This window comes from Anolis sagrei, chromosome Y, assembly GCF_037176765.1.
Source record: "Anolis sagrei isolate rAnoSag1 chromosome Y, rAnoSag1.mat, whole genome shotgun sequence".
NCBI classification, from domain to species: Eukaryota; Metazoa; Chordata; class Lepidosauria; order Squamata; family Dactyloidae; genus Anolis; species Anolis sagrei.
Window position 1 is genome coordinate 78,373,924 of NC_090035.1, and position 18,865 is coordinate 78,392,788.

At 46.1% G+C, this 18,865-nt stretch overlaps 1 protein-coding gene across 1 annotated transcript in view; it reads right to left on the minus strand.

Moving 5' to 3' along the window:
* Positions 1 to 9,475: 9,475 nt before the first annotated feature.
* Positions 9,476 to 18,865, minus strand: part of LOC137095235 (mitochondrial import inner membrane translocase subunit TIM50-like) — a 53,511-nt gene continuing 44,121 nt past the window's right edge. The window contains exons 7-11 of the mRNA XM_067461669.1: positions 17,104 to 17,208; positions 15,898 to 15,996; positions 11,480 to 11,636; positions 11,174 to 11,280; positions 9,476 to 10,028 (exon numbers count right to left, since the gene is read on the minus strand). Coding sequence (XP_067317770.1) covers positions 9,927 to 10,028; positions 11,174 to 11,280; positions 11,480 to 11,636; positions 15,898 to 15,996; positions 17,104 to 17,208 — 570 coding nt within the window. The 3' untranslated portion in view covers positions 9,476 to 9,926. The remainder of the gene's footprint in view (positions 10,029 to 11,173; positions 11,281 to 11,479; positions 11,637 to 15,897; positions 15,997 to 17,103; positions 17,209 to 18,865) is intronic.

Genomic DNA, 18,865 nt, shown 5'->3' on the forward strand with positions numbered 1-18,865 from the left:
AGAGCGCCCCTGGGCAAAATCAACTATACTGCGAATGCTTACTTTGCGTAATGGTTGAGCCGCCCCTGGCTGGGATTTATAGTTCTCCTACAATCGAAGAGCATTCTGAACTCCACCAACGATGGAATCGAATCAAACTTGTCACACAGAACTCCCATGACCAACAGAAAATACTGGAAGGGTTTGGTGGGCATTGACCTTTAGTTTTGGAGTTGTAGTTTACCCACATCCAGAGAGCACTGTGGACTCAAGCAATGATGGATGTAGACCAAACTTGGGACGAATACAAGCACCCTGACATGCAGAAAGCTCTAGCAAACCTTTGGAAATGCACGAAAATACCCCCACAAAGAGCAGGCAACTTGGGAAAGCAGCCAATTCTCTCTTTCTTCAGCGGAGGCATTCAGAAACACCAGCCATCGCCTCGCTTGCTTTGCCACACTGGGCTGTAAACAAACATTATGGCCGCATTAAAAGAGCAGAGGATGTCACAACATTGGCACGGGCCCCAAGGAGGCAGAAGAGAGAGAGCGAGAGAGAGAAGGGCCATTCGGTCTTTTTTAAAGGGAGGAAGAACAGGAAGAGAAAGCTTTCATCCCATCAAACCCTTTGGCAACAAATAAATGCAGAGATACAATTAGGAAACGAATGCCAAACGGCTGTTCCCATGTCAATATTTTAAGGAATTATAGTTGCAAATGGCCCTCTTTTTAGGCAATGAGGAATAGCATCTTGGAGCCTGGCACGGCAATGCCCATTAAGCACAGAAGGAGAAAATCTATGTTGTTACGGGAAAGGTTGGCTTCCAAGTGTGCCATCCATGCTTTTCTTGGAATCTCCTTTCTTGCAGTTTGAAGCCATTGCCCTGCGTCCTAGTCTTCAGGGCAGTACAAAGCAAGCTTGCTCCCTCCTCTCTGTGGCTTCCTATCACATATTTATACATGGCTATCATATCTCCTCTCAGCCTTCTCTTCTTCGGGCTAAACATGCCCAGCTCTTTAAGCCACTCCTCATAGAGCTTGTTCACATTAAAAGCACCCTCAGCAGATGGCCATCCAGCCTCTGCTGAGCTGGAGATGTCACTGCCTTGGTCCTTTCAATATTGGCTGCTACTTCCTGGCGGATGTCAGGTGGTGCAATACCGGATAGACAGTGTAATTTCTCCAGTGGTGTAGGGCGCAGACACCCCATGATAATGCAGCATGTCTCATTAAGAGCCACATCCACTGTTTTAGCGTGGTGAGATGTGTTCCACACTGGGCATGCATACTCAGCAGCAGAGTACCACAGTGCAAGGGCAGATGTCTTCACTGTGTCTGGTTGTGATCCCAGGTTGTGCCAGTCAGCTTTCGTATGTTGTTGTTTCTAGCACCCACTTTTTGCTTGATGTTCAGGCAGTGCTTCTTGTAGGTCAAAGCACGGTCCAGAGTTACTCCCAGGGATTTGGGTGCGCTGCAATGCTCCAGTGGGATTCCTTCCCAGGTGATCCTCAGAGCTCGGGATGCTTGTCTGTTCTTGAGATGAAAGGCACATGCCTGTGTTTTGGATGGGTTGGGGATCAGCTGGTTTTCCCTATAATAGGCAGTAAGAGCACCTAGAGCTTCAGAGAGCTTCTGTTCTACCGTCTCAAAGCTCCCTGCTTGAGCGGTGATGGCACTATCATCAGCATAGATGAAGCTCTCTGTCCCTTCTGGCAGTGGCTGGTCATTTGTGTAGATGTTGAACATGGATGGGGCAAGCACGCTCCCCTGCGGTAGGCCGTTCTTCTGTTTCTGCCAACTGCTTCTCTGGCCCTGGAACTCAACAAAAAAGCTCCTGTTTGGTAGCAGGTTTCCTTTTCAGTCTCATTATGAAATATAAGGAAAGAGGGAAGGATGCCTTGCAGATGGAGCCAGGTTCCAGGTCATCCTCAGAGCTCGGGATGCTTGTCTATTCCCACCATCCTACAACAGCGGGAGATGGCACCGAGGTTATAATCCAGACCTCTTATTTGTGAGCAACAGCATTGTACAGCAATGCACTAAATCAGTGGGACCACCAATCCCAAACGCACAGCACTGACTAATAGTATGCCAACAGTTCCCAACAATAAGGCCTCAGGAAGTTCGATTTAAACCAAGATTCAATTTCGGAAAGGCAGATTGGACTAAATTCTCAGACATGCTAGATGACATGATCTCTCCTGCGTTGAAAATGGGATTATAACTCTTTTGGGGCCAAGTGGTTTTCCTTCCATTCATCACATACCTTCCATCATGCTGCGCAAACAACAGACCATTGTCACTCTGAAAAGGCAAATGTTTTCCTTTGCACATCTCTTAAAAGAGTGTGGAGAGCATCAAATCCAGCCATCGCATCCATGACCATGTAAACACCAGATCTCACATTTCCGCTTGTTTGTGCATGCGCTTCCGAGTCACCTGTCTTGCTTATGGCATCCTCATGGGTCTCAAAGTGTTTTCGTAAGCAAGGAAGAGTCAGCTGTCATTTCTGTCTCTTCCTTCCTCTGAAATACAGTCTCAAAAAACGGGTATTCCAATTTCCCTCCAAGATGAGATGCAACCTGATCTCACGTATTATTATTTATTCTTTCCATGTGTCTCTTTCCAAGCCAAAAGCCGCTTTCCTCCTAAACCCATGCGTTTGCAGGCTGAGCTAAGGACTCGGCACATGCTCAGGTGCCATGCCTCCACACTCCGGAATGTTTTCACAGTTGTGCGTGTCTTGTGGCTTCCTCTCCCCTTGGTGTTTGCTCATTTCAGAGAAAACAGCAGGAGAAAAAGGAGAGCTGTAAATTACAGGAAAACAGTCCCAAAGAAAGAAGCAGGAGCTGCTAGAATGGTTACTTCAAATTTGGAGGATAAACCAGGCTGTTAAGAGAACATCTTTCTAAGCTGGAGAGGAAAATAAGAAGGCTTCTAGAAAACCCTGACATGCTTTGGAATAAGAATACTACTACTACATCATCTCCTCCTTCTCCTCTTTTTCTCTTTCTTCTTCCCTTTCTTCTTCTTCTTCTTCCTCATAATTCCTTCTCCTTCTTCATCATCATCTCCTTCTCTTTTTCCTTCTTCTCCTTTCCCCACTTTTCCCTCCCCATCTTCTTCTCTATCCCTTTCTTCTTCTTATTCCCCATATTTCCTTCTCCTCCTTCTTGTCATCTCCTTTTTCTCTTTCCCCTTTCCTCTTTTCCTTTCCCCACTTCCCCCTTCCCATCTTACTCTCTTTCTCCCTCTACTACTTCCCCATCTCCTCCTCCTCTATCATCTCTTTATCTTTTTCCTTCTTTTTTCCCCACTTCTCCCTCCCAATTTTCTTCTTTTTCCCCCTTCTTCTTTTTCCCCATCTCCACCTACTCCTTGTCATCTCCTACTTCTCTTTTCCCTTTCTCCTTCTCCCACTCCTCCCTCCACATCTTCTCCTCATCCTTCTTTTTCTTCCCCATCTCCTCCTCCATCATCATCTCCCCATCTCCTCCTCCTCCTCCTCATAAACATTTTCCTTCTTCTCCTTCTTCTTTCCCCACTTCTCCTCACCATCTTCTTCTCTTTTCCCTTCTTCTTCTTCCCCATCGCCTTCTCCATCATCTCATTTTCTTTCTGCTTCTGCTTCTTCTTCTGCTTCTTCTTTCCCCCTCCTCTTCTTCCCCATCTCTTTCTCTGTAATCTCCTTCTTCTCTTTTATTTTCCCTACTTCTCCCTCCCCATCTTCTTCTCTTTTCCCTTCTTCTTCTTCCCCATATTTCCTTCTCCTCCTTCTTGTCATCTCCTTCTTCTCTTTTCCCTTTTCCCCTTCTCCTTTCCCCACTTCTCCCTCCACATCTCCTCCTCCTCCTCCATCATCTACTCATCTCCTCCTCCTCATCATCATTTTCCTTTTTCTCCTTCTTCTTTCCCCACTTCCCCCCCCCCCATTTTCTTCTCTTTCCTCCTCCTCCTCCTCCTCCTCCTCCTCCTCCTCCTCCTCCTCCTCCTCCTTCCCTATCTCCTTCTCGGTAATCTTCTTCTCTTTTCCTTTCCCTACTTCTCCTCCCCATTTTCCTCTCTTTCCCTTCTTCTTCCTCCTCCTCCTCCTCCTTCTTCCCTATCTCCTTCTCCATAATCTTCTTCTCTTTTCCTTTCCCTATTTCTCCCTCCCCATTTTCCTCTCTTTCCCCTTCTTCTTCCTCCTCCTCCTCCTCCTCTTCTTCGTCTTCTTCCCCATCTCCTCCTCCTTTTCCATCATCTCCTTCGTATCTTTCTGCTTCTCCCGCTCTTTAATCTTCTTCTTCCTCTTCTTTTCTTCCTTTTCCTCTTCTTCCTGTTCTCCTTCTCCTCTTTCCTCTCTTAAACAAGACACAAAGTCTCACACAGGACTAAAAAGCAATACAGATTACAATTTAAAACTCACATTAAAATAGAATGGTTATAAACAAATAAACAATTGTGTTACGAAACAATGCAACCCAGGACGGATGCAAGTCAACCAATGAGAGGCTATTGGGGGAACTAAGCTTTGTCTCTTGAGAGGAGATATGATGAGGGGCCTGCTATGGGGTCTTCTGGAGTGGAGAGATTTGAGACTCTCTATTTTGTTCTCAGACTTTTCTCAACTTGCTCCAAGTGCCTCTTTCTTACTCATTTAGAGAGTAGGGGATTTGGGGGGGGGGGGGGGGGGGAATACAGAATAGCAGTCTGAGAGTGAGGTCATGTCAAAAGGTCCAGGAAACGGCTCCATTATACACACCAAACAGGAAGCAATGAGACAAGACCTTGGCAACACTGGCCCTTATTTATTTATTTGTGTCCGAGGAAGTCGTCTTGTGTGAGAAAGCAGCCACGCACTCGAGAGTAGCAGACTTAAGGCTCGGGATCATGCTCGGGCCCATTGCAAGGTGACACTCCAGACTTTGCTCTCACGTTGATGCCTTTCGATAATCTCCAGATAGTTTCTAACCGTGCAATTCCACATAGTTATAAAGCCACAAAGGCTCCCCCCCTTTGAGGTGCAATCCATATTGCTCATTATGAGTTTTCCCAGACCATGAATGGGCAAACTCAGGCCCTCCTCTCTCTCACTATCCTATCCTTCCTCTTTCTTTCCTCCTTTCCTCCCTCCTTCCCTTCGATCCTTTCAACCTTCCTTCCCTTCCCTCCTTCCTTTCTTCCTCCTTCCCTCCCTTCCTTCTTTACTTCTTTCCTCCTTCCTTTTTTCCTCCCTTCCGACTTTTCTTCCTTCTCTTTCCTTGCTCCTTACCTCCCTCCCTGCCTCTTTCTCTTTTCATCCTTCCCTTCCACCCTTTTGCCCTTCCTTCCCTCTTTCCTCCCTCTCATTTGTTCTCCTTCCTTCCTTCCTTCCTTCCTTCCTTCCTTCCTTCCTTCCTTCCTTCCTTCCTTGCTCCTTACCTCCCTCCCCTCTTTCTCTTTTCATCCCTCCCTTCCACCATTTTGCCCTTCCTTCCCTTTCCTCCCTCTCCTTCGTTCCCCTTCCTTCCTTCCTTCCTTCCTTCCTTCCTTCCTTCCTTCCTTCCTTCCCTTCTCTCTTTCCTTGCTCTACCTCCCTCGCCTCTTTCTCTTTACATCCTTCCCTCCCATCATTTTACCCTTCCTTCCCTTTCCTCCCTCTCCTTCGTTCCCCTTCCTTCTTTCCTCCCCTCCCTTCTCTCTTTCCTTGCTCCTTACCTCCCTCCCTTCTTTCTCTTTTCATCCTACCCTTCCATCACTTTACCCTTCCTTCCCTTTCCTCCCTCTCCTTTGTTCCCCTTCCTTCCTTCCTTCCTTCCTTCCTTCCTTCCTTCCTTCCTTCCTTCCTTCCTTCCTCCCTTCCCTTCTCTCTTTCCTTGCTCCTTACCTCCCTCCCTCCCCTTTTTCTCTTTTCATCCTTCCCTTCCAGCATTTTGCCCTTCCTTCCTTCCACCCTCTCCTTCGTTCCCCTTCCTTCCTTCCGTCCATCTTTCCTTCCTTCTCTCTTTCCTTTATCATTCCTTCCTTCCATCCTTCTCTTCCTTTTCTTCCATCCTTCTCCTTTTCCTTCCTCTTTCCTTCCCTTCAACCCTTTCTTCCTTCCTCCCTCTCCTTTGTTCCCCTTCCTTCCTTCCTTCCTTCCTTCCTTCCTTCCTTCCTTCCTTCCTTCCTTTCCTTTCCTTCCTTCCTTCCTTCCTTCCTTCCTTCCTTCCTTCCTTCCTTCCTTCCATCCATCCATCCATCCATCCATCTTTCCTTCTCTTTCCTTTATCATTCCTTCCTTCCATCCTTCTCTTCCTTCCTTCTTTTTTCCTTCCTCCCTCCTGTCTTTCCTTCCTTCCCTTCATCCCTTTCATTCCTCCTCCCTTCTCTTTCCTTTCAATTTCCTCCCTTCTTCCCTCTCTCCCTTTCTCTTTCCTTCCTTCCCTTTCCTTCTCTCTTTCCTTCCATCACCGGGCAGCCAGTCCTCCTAGATGGGAGAACTAGTGTGTAACCAAGTTAGAAAGTTTGCCTATACCTGGCCTAGACCCACAGAAGTCTTTCTTATAGTCCAAGGAATGGCTTTTGGGAACACAAGACAGGGCCTTTTCTGTAGCTGCCCCAGATCATAGAACTCCCTTAAGGCGAATATTTTTTTTTCAGTCAACTAGTGAATTTTTTTTTGTATCCAGACAATCTTCTAGAGTTCAAATTGTACAATATGAGGTCATACCTCATAACCTCTGAGGACGACTGCCATAGATGCAGGCGAAACGTCAGGAGAGAATGCTTCTAGAACATGGCCATATAGCCCGAAAAACCTACAACAGCCCAGTGATTCCAGACATGGAAGTCTCTGACAGTACATTCCCTCCTTGTTCTTATTGGCAGCAAAGAAAGGGAGTTATCAGCTTTGAAAAACCATCCAGGAGGGGATGCCGACAACAACAACAACAACAACGTCCTTCCATGTTCACGTCCTGTTTATGTTCCAAACACGCGGGTGTTCAGCTTCCACTATCAACCCTCCCCTCGTTACCCGTTGTTTATTCCTCTCCATGTTTGGCTTAAGACAGCCCGGAAATGCTTTTTTTTTCAAGGAGGGAGGAAAGTGTGGGAAAGATCTGGGTTTTGTTCCTGTCCGGAAATCTCTCCCTCTTGCAATCAACATGACATTCTCAGAAGAATCAGGGAAGGAAGGAAGGAAGGAAGGAAGACCAAACTGCAGCAAGGAGTGCACTCTGGATGTCTTGAAGGGGGGCAACCAGTCAGTTATATTACATTTCTAACAGAACAAAGCAAACAAACAGACAAAATACAAAATGTGTGAGTTTGGTAGTTGATTAAATGTCCTTTGACCAGTATCTGGCCCCTTGGAGTGCCCTTGAGCCTCAATAAAATTCGGCATTTCTAAGGCCTGGGGTTTCTGCTAATGACAGCTGTAGAAAAAACTTGTGCCAAGAGATGTGGCCCTAGTGCAGTGTTTCTCAACCTGGGGGTCGGGGCCCCTAAGGGGTCGCGAAGGGGTGTCAGAGGGGTCGCCAAACACCATCAGAAAACACAGCATTTTCTGATGGTCATGGGGATTCCATGTGGGAAGTTTGAGCCAATTCTATCATTGGTGGAGTTCAGAATGTTCTTTGATTGTAATGAACTATAAATCCCAGCAACTACAACTCCCAAAAATCAAGGTCTATTTTCCCCAGGCTCCACCAGTGTTCACATTTGCACATATTGAGTATTTGTGCCAAGTTTGGTCCAGATCCATCATTGCGTGAGTCCACAGTGCTCTCTGGATATAGGTGAACTACAACTCCCAAACTCAAGGTCAATACACACCAAATCTTTCCAGTGTTTTCCGTTGGCCATGGGAGTTCTGTGTGGCAAACTAGGTTCAAACCCATCGCTGGTGGAGTTCAGAATGCTCTTTGATTGTAGTTGAACTATAAATCCCAGCAACTACAACTCTCAAATTACAAAATCAATCCTCCCCCAACCCCACTAGCATTTACATGTGGTTCCATTGAGTATTTGTGCCCAGTTTGGTCCAGTGAATGAAAATACATCCTGCCTATCCGATATTTACATTATGATTTATAACAGTAGTAAAATGACTGTTATGAAGTAGCCACGAAAACAATGTTATGGTTGGGGGTCACCACAACATGAGGAAAATGTATTAAGGGGTCACGGCATTAGGAAGGTTGAGAACCACTGCCCTAGTGCAAGCAAAGTCAAATATTCCCAGGACAACGTATTGCTTCTCAAACAGCCCATGGTCAGTACACGTCAACCAACTATCTTTCCTGTTTACGTCCAGTTCTGAACTTGGGATGAAGAGAAGAGTCAACTTTTCTGCACAGTGTCCTCAAGGTGGGACCCAGAGCTTCTTTCTTATTTGAAGGCTGTCTTGGAAACTCTCACCTAGAATCATAGAATCAAAGCGTTGGAAAAGACCTCATGGGCCATCCAGTCCAACCCCATTCTGCCAAGAAGCACGAATATTGCATTCAAATCACCCCTGACAGATGGCCATCCAGCCTCTGTTTAAAAGCTTCCAAAGAAGGAGCCTCCACCACTCTGGAGCAGAGAGTTCCACTGCTGAACGGCTCTCACAGACAGGAAGTTCTTTCTCGTGTTCAGATGGAATCTCTTGTAGTTTGAAGCCATTGTTCCATGCCCTAGTCTCCAGGGAAGCAGAAAACAAGCTTGCTCCCTCTTCCCTGTGGCTTCCTCTCACATATTTATACATGGCTATCATATCTCCTCTCAGCCTTCTCTTCTTCAGGCTAAACATGGTCAGCTCCTTAAGCCGCTCCTCATAGGGCTTGTTCTCCAGACCCTTGATCATTTTAGTCACCCTCCTCTGGACACATTCCAGCTTGTCAATATCTCTCTTGAATTGTGGTGCCCAGAATTGGACACAATATTCCAGGTGTGGTCTAACGAGAGCAGAATAGAGCATGGGGAGCATGACTTCCCTAGATCTAGACACTATGCTCCTCTTGATGCAGGCCAACATCCCACTGGCTTTTTTGCCGCCACATCACATTGTTCGCTCATGTTTAACTTGTTGTCCATGAGGACTCCAAGATCTTTTTCACACGTACTGCTCTCGAGCCAGGCACTGTCCCCCATCTTTGCATTTTGTTTTTCCTGCCCAAGTGGAGTATCTTGCATTTGTCACTGCTGAACTTCATTTTGTTAGTTTTGGCCCATCATCTCTCTAATCTGTCAAGATCGTTTTGAATCCTGCTCCTGTCCTGTGGAGTCTTGGGCTCTCCCTCCCAATTTGGTGTCGTCTGCAAACTTGATGATCCTGCCTTCTAGCCCTTCGTCTAAGTCATTAATAAAGATGTTGAACAGGACCGGGCCCAGGACGGAACCCTGCTTGCGGCACTCCACTGGTCACTTCTTTCCAAGATGAAGAGGAAGCATTGGTGAGCACCCTCTGGATTCGTCCATTTAACCAATTACAGATCCACCTCACCGTAGTTTTGCCTAGCCCACATTGGACTAGTTTCCTTGCCAGAAGGAAACAGGAACCAATGCCGTCACTATAAAGATGACCATTTATTTGAAGAGTACACACCCAACATTCATTCCCGTTCATCCCAGCAGGAGAACCGTGCGGCCCAGCCTTCTGCGCGGAACATGATACGTCTATCAACGACTGACCCAGAAGTTAACTAGGAGCAACTTCTCTCCCCACCCCCGCCCGACCCCCAATTTTCCCTTTCCTGGGCTGTGATGCTGAAGCATGCTTCCTCGAGTATGGACAAAAGAAGCAGCTCAATGGGCCACAAGATGTTCTCCTTTGGAGGAGTCTTTCCCCAGGAAAAGGCTCAATGATGCATGTAGCCATCTAAAACCGGGGCAGAGTATTGCTAGAAAGGAAGAGGAGAGGCCACTTCTTGAGCCATCTTTGGGCCAAAGTCCATGCCTTCCCCAGAGGGCACTGGGGCAGCCAAGAAGTCTATCGGTGGCCCATGCACGGCGCCTGCGTCACTGCTGTTTGGAGCGTGGCCACAGCCGGCTTGCCAAGGAGCCCAGAAACTGCTGCTGCTTCTTGTGCTGAGTGAGGTCGGAAAGGCGCTGCTGCTCTTCCTGTAAGAAAAGGCACAAAAACTTAAGGGCACTGGCACAGCTGGTTGAAAATTCAACACAAAATCTATATAAATAAAAATGTAATGTTCGTTTGCAATACCATCAGAACTCAAAAACCACTGGGCTAATGAAGGTGGTCAGCTGAAACATTCACACCTAGCTGCAGCAGAGAGCTCTTTGCCCCACCCCAGTCACTCCACAAATATATAAACCCATTTTCCTACTTCCAACAGACCTCACAACCTCTGAGGATGCTTGCCATAGATGCAGGCGAAACGTCAGGAGAGAATGCCTCTAGAACATGGCCATATAGCCCGAAAGAAACCCACAAGAACCCACTGGGGGAATTGACACCAAATTTGGACAAAAGACATGTAACAGTCCAATGTATGTCCTTCACTCAAATTTTTGTGATTTTGTCATTTGGGAGTTGTAGTTCTTGGGATTTATAGTTCACCTACAATCAAAGAGCATTCTGAACTCCACCAATGATGGAATTGAACCAAAGGTGACACACAGGACTCCCCTGACCAACAGAAAACACTAGAAGGGTTTGGTGGGCATTGACCTTGAGTTTGGGAGTTGTAGTTCACCTCCATCCAGAGAGCACTGTGGACTCAAACAATGATGGATCTGGACCAAACTTGGCACGAATATTCCATATGCCCAACTAGGAACACAGATGGAGTTTGGGGGAAATAGACCTTGACATTTGGGAGTTCTAGTAAATATATAAATAAATAAATAAATAAATAAATAAATAAATAAAAGTAAAGGTGGTCCCAGACATCACAACCTCTGAGGGTGCCTGCCATAGATGTGGGCAAAATGTCAGGAGATACTGCTTCTGAAACATGGCCAGACAGCCCGAAAAACTCACAGCAACCCAATAATAATAATAATAATAATAATAATAATAATAATAATAATCCATCTTTAAATTCCAGCTAAATAACAACAACAACAACAACAACAACAACAATGGTGCATCTTCCAGCTCCATCTATGGAGTGGAAGTCCTAATAATAACTAGAGTTGCAGTCCAAAACACCTGGAGTGCCCAAGTTTGCCCAGGCCTGCTCTAGAGATTGCTAGAGAACATAATTCAATCCAGAAGTAATAAAACCAGCCAGGCTGGCTCTCACCTGCTCCAGCTGGGTCTGCCTGCGTTTGAAGGCCTCCAAGGGATCGTCCTCCAAGGAGTAATTCTCCAGCACCGACCGGACGTCTTCCACTCCACTCAAGGCAATAGCTGCAAGCAAACAAAAGAGTTGTAGCAGCGTCGCCTCAAAGCTCAAACATCTCTCTCAGCGTAAAAAAGGTGGAAGCAAAGAAGAAGAAATGGGGCAGCTGGATTGTATTTCTGCAGAAACTATAAACCACCTTCTTTGGACAAAGTACTGAAACGCTTCCCCACCAGCCTCCCCTCAGGTGCCCCCTTTCCCTCTTACTCTTCAGAAAGGCAGAGAGGTCGAAGAGGGTCCGGTCATCTGAGTTCCCATCCCATTTCTTCAGCGCCATGCCGTTGTAGGGCTGCAGGCGGAAGGCCTCCTTCTTGCAGTCCACCACCACCACCTTGGATGGATCTCTGTTCAGGCAGGAGATATCCTAGGAGGAGGACAATGACGACAACAAAGAAATAGAAGGGGAACAAGTCAAACTGGCCTTCAAGATGGTTTTTCACATGCTGAGAGGAGCAGAAATATATACACTGGAGATGTCCTATTGAAGTCCAACACTTCTGCACTTAGAATCATAGAGCGGGAAGAGACCCCAAGGGCCATCCAGTCCAACCTTATCCTGCCATGTAGAGAAAGCACAAGCAAAGCCCTTCTGACAGATGGCCATCTTGTCAGGATTATTGAAAGTATGCATGTATGTTTTTTCAATGTGTTTCTATATGATTAAGAATGGTGTTAAAATGTATTCAAGATGGATTCTGTTATGTTCAACTGTGTATTGGAATTGTTGTTGTAAGAGACAGAGAGGTAGAGAGAGAAGAGACCTTGACAGAAGTTAGATAACGAATTTCTCTGCCTGGGAAGAAATAGGGAGTATCCGGCTTACAGCCAGAGAGCCTGATAAGCAGATGTTCTGAAACTGTACTGAAGCTGTGCTTTGTAGTTCTTGATTTTGCCCGCTTAGAAGTAGACATGTATTGAGATGTACTTAGTAAACTTTATGTTATTTTTGAAACTGGAATACTGCAGTGTCCTGATTTGTGTCTGTGTTATCTAGTAACCTCATCTGCTGTGCATAGCACCCTGAATTTTACTCTGACACATCCAGCCTCGATTAAAAGCCTCCAGAGAAGGAGTTTCCTTTCTACCGGACTCCGAGGCAGTGAGTTCCACTGTTGAACAGCTCTTCTTATGGCCAGGAAGTTCTTCCTAATGTTCAGATGGAATCTCCTTTCCTCCAGTTTGAACCTATGGCTCCATTGAGTCCTAGTCTCCAGGACAGGAGGAAACAAGACTGCTCTCCCTTCTTTTTGTCACCCTTCAAATATTTGAAGATGCCACTTCCAGTCTGCCACCTTCCTCAGCTTTATTTCCACATCGCTCTTTGCTTTTGTGGCCTGCCATAGTCACTGTTTACATTTATATATCTATATAGAATCATAAGAATTGGAAGAGACCTCCTGGGCCATCCAGTCCAACCCCATTCTGCCAAGAAGCAGGAATATTGCATTCAAAGCACACCTGACAGATGGCCAGCTAGCCTCTGTTTAAAAGCCTCCAAAGAAGGAGCCTCCACCACACTCCGGGGCAGAGAGTTCCACTGCTGAACGGCTCTCATAGTCAGGAAGTTCTTCCTCATGTTCAGATGGAATCTCCTCTCTTGTAGTTTGAAGCCATTGTTCCATTGCGCCCTAGTCTCCAGGGCAGCAGAAAACAAGCTTGCTCCCTCCTCCCTATGATTTCCTTTCACATATTTATACATGGCTATCATATCTCCTCTCAGCCTTCTCTTCTTCAGGCTAAACATGCCCAGCTCTTTAAGCCACTCCTCATAGGGCTTGTTCTCCAGACCCTTGATCATTTTAGTCGCCCTCCTCTGGACACATTCCAGCTTGTCAATATCTCTCTTGAATTGTGGTGCCCAGAATTGGACACAATATTCCAGGTGTGGTCTGACCAAAGCGGAATAGAGGGATAGCATGACTTCCCTAGATCTAGACACTCTGCTCCTATTGATGCAGGCCAAAATCCCATTTGATCCAGAAATATTCCTATTAGGAATAATAAACCAAGAAATAGAGAAGAATACTGATAAAATCCTGTTAAATACAGCAGCGAGAATTTGTTACGCAAAACTATGGAAAAAAGAAGACATACTGGAAATTAGCGATTGGTTAGAAAAAGTGATAGATATCAAAAACATGGACAGATTAACATATTTAATCACAAAAAGTAAAGGGACCCCAATAAAAGAGACCGACTGGACAAAGGTAACAAACTACCTAAAACAGAGAAACGGACACACAATAACATGAAGGGAAGAGAAAACAAGACTGAAGAAGGAGAGAAGAAAGAAAGAAGAGGAAAAACCACCAGAAAGATACTCAGGAAGTCAACAAAGGAGCTATAACAATCTGCTCCTATTTTTTTTAGCACTATTTTTTATTTATTTATTATTATTATTATTATTATTTGCTTTTCTCTCTGTATCTGATTACTTGCCTTTCAACTGTCATCTCTTTATTTTATTTTATTTTATTCGGTTTTGCACCACTATTTGCACTATTGTTTCTCTGCACAAAATGGAAAAAAAATCTGTCTTTCAGTAATGATAAATATATATATAAAAAAGGGAAAAAGGTAGTCCCCTGACATTAAGTCCAGTCATGTCTGACTCTGGGGTGTGGTGCTCATCTCCATTTCTTAGCCGAAGAGCCAGCGTTGTCTGTAGACACCTCCAAGGTCGTGTTACCTTCCCGCGCGCGCACACACACACACACACCTCTGAGGATGCCTGCCATAGATGTGGGCAAAACGTCAGGAGAGAATGCTTCTGGAACATGGCCAGAGAGCCTGGAAAACTCACAGCAATGTTGTTAGAGTTTAATAAACTTTCCCTATGTTTTTATGATAGTCCCAATTAGGAAATGACACTTATAATCCAGAACATACATAATGTTATCTAACACTTTCCCCTTGCGCGACTCCAGCCCTCTCTTCCTATCCTACTTTCTCCTTTAACTCACTAAGTGAAACACGTCCCTTGTTTTTTTCCTGTCCAGCCATCTGAGGAACAGCAGGACGGAGGGGGACACTCCGCCACCCCGGCTTAAGGGAGACGAAAGAAAAGAAAAGGCAACAATCAGGAGGATGGTAAGTAAGCACATGTCACGGAGAGAGAAAGGGGCACCCCGCCGGCTCTGGGGCAGCAGATGGGAGGAAAAGGGGGGGGGGGAGAGAACCAACAGAAGGCAGACACGCTGCAAAGCCAAGCAAAGCCATCACCCCTCTATTGTGGGAGGGCAGACCCACAGGACTTGCATTGCAGAGCACGAGGGAGCATCTGGCATCTCGGTCCTGTCTTTGGGCCTTCCATGCAGCTTTGGAGATGGGTCAGAGCTATGACCAAAAGCAGGCGAAAGAATATCCACTCAATCAAATCCTCGCGGTGTTTTTAGGGCCGGCGTGGGCAAACTTCAGCCCTCCAGGTGTTTTGGACTTCAACTCCCACAATTCCTAACAGCCGGTAGGCTGTTAGGAATTGTGGGAGTTGAAGTCCAAAACACCTGGAGGGCTGAAGTTTGCCCATGCCTGTTTTAGGGCCATCTTTTCCAGACAAGAGATATCTTGAAAGAAACCTTCATCAAAATCTAACCCTGACAGTTTGGATCCGGTGGAGTTTGGTTCCAGGATCCCCATAGACACCCAAATCGGTTGATGCTCAAGTCTGTTCATATACAATGAGGTAGTGAAATATAAGCCAGGGCCTGAGCTCAAGTGGCAGTTAAGTTTCCACAGAAGTTGAGGAAGCAAGAAGCCATCTTGTTCCCCCTGTTTCAGGTAAGTCTTGTCTTAGAGTACATTAGGAAGCTGAGTGAGTGTTTAAAATTAGCTGCTCTGAGTGTTTGAGAGCCGAGGCTAAATTCTTTAGCAAGCAGTGATTGACAGTTACAGGGCATCAAATTAGTGACTCATTGTTCCCTGTTTTTTGAAGCTCTCTGGGAGGGAGTGGTTGTTTAACCTATATAAGCCAGGGCCTGAGCTCAAGTGGCAGTTGAGTTCCCACAGAAGTTGAGGAAGCAAGAAGCCATCTTGTTCCCTCTGTTTCAGGTAAGCCTTGTCTTAGAGTGCATTAGGAAGCTGAATCAGTGTTTAAGGTTAGCTGCTCTGAGTGGTTTTTTTTATTTGAGAGGCAAGGCTAAATTCTTTAGCCAGCAGTGATTGACAGTTGCAGGGCATCAGTTAGTGACTCACTGTTCCTTGTTCTTTGAAGCTCTCTGGGAGGGAGTGGTTGTTTAACCTATATAAGCCAGGGCCTAAGCTCAAGTGGCAGTTGAGTTCCCACAAAAGTTGAGGAAGCAAGAAGCCATCTTGTTCCCTCTTCTTCAGGTAAGCTTTGTCTTAGAGTGCATTAGGAAGCTGAGTGAGTGTTTAAAATTAGCTGCTCTGAGTGTTTCTTTTGTTTGAGAGGCGAGGCTAAATTCTTTAGCCAGCAGTGATTGACAGTTGCAGGGCATCAATTAGTGACTCACTGTTCCCTGTTGTTGAAAGCTCTCTGGGAGGGAGTGGTTGCTTCCTGTTTAACCTATATAAGCCAGGGCCTGGGCTCAAGTGGCAGTTGAGTTCCCACAGGAAAAAAAAGTAATTCTTTACAGAAAATAAAGGTTCGAGAATTTCGCAAGCGATACCTTCACGTGGTGCCCATCCATGTAGCGGGTGGCGTCGCGGAAAAGCCGGTAGGAGATGAACCCGTGAGGGTCGACGCTGTCGATGAGCGGGAAGGCAGTCTGGAACATGGAAAAAGATAAACAAAATTATCCAACAGGCCCAAATGATGCCAGAACATGGGCAAATATTGTAATTCCATTGACGCACAATAACATTTGGTTGTTCACCTGGCAGTTTGAAACATGCAACTCTCTCATGACCGGACATGAGAGAGTCAAAAACCAAAGGAAGAAGCTTCATCTCTCTTTAGCTTTTGACAAAAGGCTGGCCAGTCATAAGAGTCTGTTTCAGTTCACTGACTGGATGCAATTTGGCATATTGGGTAAGGTAAGGTAAAAGTTTTCCCCTGTCGTTAAGTCCAGTCATGTCCAAGACTGGGGGTTGGTGCTCAATTTCTAGGCCGAAGAGCTGGTGTTGTCCATAGACAGCTTCAAGGCCGACATGACTGCACGGAGCTCCGTTATTGGGTATTTATGCCAAATTTGGTCTACTGAATGAAAATTCATCTCGCATTTCAGATATTTTCATTATGATTCATAACAGTAACACAATTACTGTTAGGAAGTAGCAACGATAATTATTTTATAGTTGGGGGTCACCACAACATGAGGCGCTGTATTAAGGTGTCGTGGCATTAGGAAGGTTGAGAACCACTGTCCTAGAGCCACGGGCCACAACATAAAGGCCACTGCTACATGGGATCTGGCTGAAAGGCCTTCTAAGGGCCAAGGAGCAACAAGGAAGGCAGAGAAGGACTCAGGCAGATTCCTCCTTGCCTTCTGCCCACTCAGACTGGGTATCTCCTGACCGTGTGCTTGTTGTTTTCTCTCCCAATACAGGCCCACTCAATTAGCACGGGAACAACCCCGATTCAATGGGCTGAAAGGCACCCCATAGACATTCAAATGAGCCCCGGCACACTCCCTTCTGCCACTCAAGCGTGAGGAAGGAGAGCGGGGAAGAAGGAGCTTGAAGCAGGCCAACTCACCCGGCATTCTTCAGCCAGACATGGGCAAACTTTGGCCCTCCAGGTGTTTTGGACTTCAACTTCCACAATTCCTAACAGCCGGTAGGCTGTTAGGAATTGTGGGAGTTGAAGTCCAAAACACCTGGAGGGCCACAGTTTGCCCATGTCTGGCTTAGGAACATCTCCGAGGGACACTCACCATTCCTGTCTCGGAAGTGAAGATGACGATCTCGTAGAGAGGGGCCAACTGCTGGAAGAGATTGTCGATGCCCGGCCTCTTCTTGAAGCGCCAGCCGGTCACAAGCTGAGGACAGAACGGGGAGAAATGAGAAGAGCCAGGAGAGAAAAGGCAACACAGAGGGGACAAATACAAACCAATGCAACAGTGGTGCATTAACAGCAGTGCTTCAGGAATGGGAAGTCCAAAAGCCAGCGAGAAGGAGAAAAGAGGGCAGGAAAATAACAGACAGGAGCAGGAATGCCTTATAACTTTGGAAGGTGTATCTAAGGCAGTGGAAAAAGTGGAGAATCAGCAGCAACTCCTTTAAAACAAAGCCAGTAATAGAGAAAGAAAGGGAAAAGTGCAGGAAACCTTACAGACTTGGCTTGTCATGTCATGTCAGAAGGGAATTGCAGGTACAGTTGTAATGTATTTAAAAACAAAAACAAAGTTAAAAATTTGGCATTATGCTAAATGTCCTTTGATCAGAAGCTGGCCACTTCGGGAAGGCGGATCTGGCCAAAGTGTTCCACACCTTAGTCACCTCTAGACTGGATTACTGCAACGCACTCTACATGGGGCTGCCCTTGAAAACGGCCCGGAAATTTCAGATGATCCAACGGGCGGCAGCCAGGTTGTTAACTGGGGCTCCTTACAGGGAGCGGTCAACCCTCCTGTTCAAGGAGCTCCACTGGCTGCCATTCATTTACCGGACCCAACTCAAGGTGCAGGTACTTACCTACAAAGCCCTGAACGGTTTGGGACGAGAGGGCCTTTTCGGTGGTGGCCCCTCGACTCTGGAACTCTCTCCCTAAAGATATCAGACAGGCCCCAACTCAGGCAGTCTTTAGGAGGAGCTTGAAGACGTGATTGTTCCAGTGTGCTTTCCTGGAATAATGATCCCATAGCACTTTGTCCTCCAAACACTTTTATATTTTTTAGGTCTGCTCGTATGCCCTTCCACAAACGCCACTATCACCTTTTTGTCCATGTCCCAGCATTATTCCCAATTTTAACTTTACATTTGGCTTTCCCACTGTTTTTAATTGTGTGTTGTCTTATTGCTAATGTTGTATATTTTATTGTCTATGTTTTATTTTAATTGCTTGTATTGTTGTTATTATTGCTTGTACTGTTGTATTCAGGCTCGGCCTCATGTAAGCCGCACCGAGTCCCTTGGGGGGATGGTAGCAAGGTATAAATAAAGTGTTGTTGTTGTTGTTGATTATTATTATTATTATTATTATTATTATTATTATTATTATTATTATTGAGGTGGTCCTCCATTGTGCCTGTGGCTGGGTTCAGGCTGCATTGTAATAGATGGTCTGTGGTTTGCTCCTCTCCACACTTGCATGTTGTGAACTCCACATTGCAGATTGGCTCTGTATCTGGTGGTGCCAGAACGCAGTCTGTTCAGTGCCTTCCAAGTTGCCCAGTCTTCTGTGTGCCCAGGACGGAGCCTCTCATCTGCTCTCAGCCATAGATTGAGGTCCTGAGCTTGAGCCTGCCACTTTTGGACTTTTGCTTGCTGAGGTGTTCCTGCAAGTATCTCTGTAGATCTTAGGAAGCTATTTCTTGATTTAAGGCATTGGCTTGCTGGCTGATATCTGAACAGAGGATGGGCCAGAGATGTCACTGCCTTGGTCCTTTCATTACAGGCTGCTGCTTCCCAGTGGATGTGAGGTGATGCAATACTGGCTAAACAGTGTAATTTCTTTAGTGGTGTAGGGCGCAGACA